We start from the raw sequence: 4,567 nt of genomic DNA on the forward strand, positions 1-4,567 counted from the left end.
CTATCCACTTTGCACTCCAACTCTAAAGAAAAGCTCATGCACAAGTTCATCTGCACCTATACTAGTCATTGCACTCTTCTCCAAGTTCGGCTTCAAACCAGTCATCACCTCAAACATCATAAGGATAATAAACAGTCTCCTTACCTCCAGTTTGGTTGCATCTAGCAGAATTATTGTGTCATCCGCAAACTGCAAATGAGAGACTATGGTACCTCCTTCCACCACTTGAAATCCACTGATCCTGCCTGCAGCTACTGCATCATTCATAAGCAAAGAAAGAACTTCAACCACTAACAAAAACAAGAAAGGGGACAATGGGTCACCCTGTCTTATTTCTTTAGATGGTTGAATTCTAGAAGTAGCTTTCCCATTAACCAAAATTGAAAACTGAGCTTCAGTTACACGTACACCAAGAAATCCAACCAATCCATCGGTCTCCAAAACCATTCTTCCTTAAGATAGAAAATAGAGAATTCCAGCTAACATTATCAAATGCTTTCTCCATCTATCTTGCATAAAATCCCTGGTTTCTTTTGCCTAAGTCTGCTATCTATGCATTCATTAGCGACTAAAATGCCATCTAGAATTTGTTTCTTTTTGATAAAAACACCCTGAGCATTAGAAACCAAACTAGGCATCACCACCTTCAGTATTTCAGTTAGAACCTTCGTTATAATCTTATAAATACTACTAATGAGACTTAATGGTATAAAGTCTTTAGTAGTTGTTGAGTCTTCCTTTTTTGGAATGAGTTTAACAAACGGCATATTCAGCCTCCAATCCAACTTCCCTTTAGTGTAAAACTCATTTATAGCTGCCATAACATCAGTCTTCAAGAAACTCCAACAATCCCTAAAGAACTCAATATTGAAGCCATCAGGCCCTGGTGCCTTGTTTCTTCCACATTTCTTCATAGCCAATGTCACTTCCTCCTCTTGAAACACCTTTTTCAACCAAGCCTGTTGAACTGCATCTATTGACTTGAACTGTAAACCATCAAAACAAGGATTAATATTATTAGTGGAAGTAAATAACTTAGTGTAATACTCCCTAATGTCCTCATTGATTGCATCATGGTTAAATACTTCCACTCCACCAATCTCCAATTTAATTAGATATCCAATTTCTCCTTCTTTTAGCATTTGCAATTCTGTTGAAGTAATGAGTATTCTTATCTCCTTCCTTAAAACCTTTCACCTTAAATCTTTGATAATCCATTCTAGGCCTAGTAATCTTGACAGTGTTCAGCTTCATTGAATATCTGAAAGAATATTTACCTCCTCTGCCAGATTAAGAACTTTTATTCTTGCGGTCAATTCATCTTCTTGCATCTTCACATTCCCAAAAGTAACCTTGCTCCAAGATTTTATAAAATACTTCAAATTCTAAAACTTTCTAAAGAGGACGTAACCAGGAGTGCCAGTAAAATTCATTGCAGACCACCAAGATTCCACTAGCTTAACAAAGTCCGGGTGTTCCAACAGTGGCTCTCAATTTTAAAGCTAGAACCAATCTTGACTGCTGAATCCAACTCAAAAAGCAATGGATTATGATCTGAGATTGTTCTTACCAGAGCTGTCTGAATTGCATTGCTGAACTTGGAATCAAATGCAGTGCACAACAATATTTTGTCCAATCTACATAGTAGAGGGTCAGCATGCTTATTACTCCATCTAAAAGAGCCATCATTCAATGATAAATCAATTAACTCCTGATTAGGGCTGCACAACGGGTAGGGTGGGTAGGATATGGCCTATACCCGCCACCCTACCCGTTTATTGGCGGTTAAGAAAATCTTTACCCGTCACCCTACCCGCCAAATAGTGGATAGGGTAGGATACGGTTAAAAAAATGGCGGGCAGGGTAGGGTTGGCGGGTATGGGTAGGGTATGTGCACCCCTAGTAGGAATTGTTCGAAGACCGGTAGGGTAGGATAATTTCGAGCTTTACCCGCCACCCTACCCGTTTATTGGCGGTTAAGAAAATCTTCACCCGCCACCCTACCCGCCAAATAGTGGATAGGGTAGGATACGGTTAAAAAACTGGCGGGTAGGTTAGGGTTGGCGGGTATGGGTAGGGTATGTGCACCCCTACTCCTGATCATCAATAAAATCATTCAAAAATTTCATATTTCTTGTGTCACCTCCTGCCTTGTTTCTCTCTGCATCACTTCTTACAGTATTAAAGTCTCCTAAACTACACCAAGCTTCAGTTGACCAACTTCTAATCTCAGCCAAATCCTTCCAGAAAAGTTCCCTTAAAGCATAATCACATGGAGAGGATATGATATGGAGTTGTAACTACAAATTTCTAAGACAGCATATGGAGTCATTACTTCTGAACCTAAAAGGATAGGATATGGAGTTGTAACCCAATCTCTTATCTAGAATTTCTAAGACAGCATTATCCCATATCGTAATTAAGCCTCCATTGTTCCCAGTTGTACCTTGAGAAGGAATTATTTCAAAACCAAACTCATCATCATGACACAGTTGTCTAATAAAATATGCAGATACATTACCCAATTTAGTTTCCTGAATAGCCATATGAGACATTTATGCACTGCAATGGTATCCCTGACAGCTACCTACTTATCAAAAGCGTTTAATCCACTGATGTTCCAATTGATTATTTTAGTTCCCATCAGTCACTAGCATCTCCCTATAACAAGCTTCATCTAACCCATTATTTAGCTCTGTTGCGTTAGATGAGTTAGTTGATTGACAATTGTCTGGCACCTGCTTACCAGCTTCAATGGCTCCATATCTATCCCTGTACTTGAACAGAATCTCTGTGATGACTTCGCTGGCTTCCTTCTCATCCTTGGTCTTAATTCTATCCCAGTCTACAACAAAGCTCAAAGACCATCTTGGAAGTACTGAAAATATCAATTTATTAGTGTCAATGTTCTTATTTTGTATGTCACCGAGTTTAATGACAATGTTATCCTCCACCACCGAAAATAAGTTATCAGCAGCTATGTCATAAGGTGGAGTATTAAGAACATCGACCGGAGAATTTAGGACCAAGTTTTCCTTATCTGCAGTTTCATGCATGACTAACTGTAGGTCGTCAGGGTTTCCTGAGGAATAAAACCCACTATTAGCTTACATATCCACTCTGTCATTCTTTCCCATTTCAGCAGTAGGAAATCCCTCTCCACTTCTACCATTTGTATGAGAAAGAACAACTTGACTAACTGAGATTGTTGGTATAACAGTGTGAATGGGAGTTTTCCTTCCACTCAACATCTGTAACCCCTAGCTTCGGCTGCCATAAGACTATCAATAATCTCAAGTCTAGACGAATGTACAACTCCCCCCTCTTCATCTAGATTCTCTGACTGTTGAAAGTCAGAGATTTAGCTCTGTTTTGGATCATGGGAACATCTCCTACACTTCCATGTAATCCAACAACTGAGCTACAAACCCTCTCCTCAAAAAGTTGGTTATTATCTCTTTCTGCATTAACAACCAAACCCTGAGGTTTCAAGATAGTGGACTCAACCTCCTGAGCCGCACCACTTGAAGATGATGGAGAATCTCCAAGAGTTAAATTTTGTGGCTGGTGGATAGATTTTTGCTTATAAATCCATTTTCCATTATCAATTTCGTATCCATTGAAAACCGATTCCGATCCACCTAGTTGTATCGATCGATTTAACTCTTGAATACGCGGGCTTATACTTATTTGAATTTGAATCATCAAACCCATTAATCAGTCTGTTATATTCCGCCAGACTAGGCTTAGTCTTCGGATCAAATTTGTAATCCCATTCTATGGAAACTGCCCATCGTCTCTCCATCTTCAACCATGAGAACCGCCGGTATCACCGAGAAATCTCCTTTGACTGAGATTCGGAAAAAAAATTGGATTTTCCAGCTGAAGAGTGCCAGAATCAATCTCAATTAAGCCTCACATTGATGCACATACGGTTCTGAAAAGGTTGGAGCTCCAGTTGCTCTGAGGGATTCCTCTAATCTTAAGCCACTTACCCAAACGTGACATAGCCTGAATAGGAATAATATTTCCTTTTGAGATTTTAATTGGTGACTTCTTCCTCAAGATATCCTTATGGAATTGAGTGATATGAACAACTGTGCCGTCTACCACCATCTTCTTTGGCTTCCATAAATCAAGCAAGTAATCATGAGTGATTACAATCTTTGCAGATTGACCATCCAAAATCTCAAAATCAACAAAAGACTCCCATTGCAGCTCCTGTAAAACTTCTCTTGTCAATCTTTGCCACCTGACGAACCCTTCAACTCGAATTAAACCCAATTATGTTCTCTCATTCCTGTTGGAAAGTTGAACTGTAAAATCAGCATCTGAAGGAACAGTTTGCTTAGGCTTCCTTAAAAAATTGTTCTCATTCAACATCTTGTGTAATTCCGTTTCTAACATCGCCCAATAATAACAGCTATCTCCACATGGTACACACAACGCATAAGATCGTGCCTCATCTCCTCTTCTCACGCTTGAGATTCTCATATACCTCCCTCCTTCATTCTCCTTATCCTCACACAAGAAGGAAGCTTCGCCCTGTGGTCTTGGCCATTTTTTC

General features: G+C 39.5%; 1 protein-coding gene across 1 annotated transcript; it reads right to left on the bottom strand.

The window, feature by feature from the left end:
- On the bottom strand, positions 1-447 carry LOC113282973 (uncharacterized mitochondrial protein AtMg01250-like). The gene has a single exon (XM_026532117.1). The coding sequence runs from the start codon at positions 445-447 to the stop codon at positions 1-3; it is 447 nt and encodes a 148-aa protein (XP_026387902.1).
- Positions 448-4,567: the final 4,120 nt, after the last annotated feature.

This window comes from Papaver somniferum, chromosome 1, assembly GCF_003573695.1.
Source record: "Papaver somniferum cultivar HN1 chromosome 1, ASM357369v1, whole genome shotgun sequence".
Taxonomy (NCBI): Eukaryota; Viridiplantae; Streptophyta; class Magnoliopsida; order Ranunculales; family Papaveraceae; genus Papaver; species Papaver somniferum.

What these genes read in the sequence shown, in the direction of transcription:
- LOC113282973 (XM_026532117.1), bottom strand. Translation starts at nt 447, where the DNA reads ATGGTTTTGGAGACCGATGGATTGGTTGGATTTCTTGGTGTACGTGTA.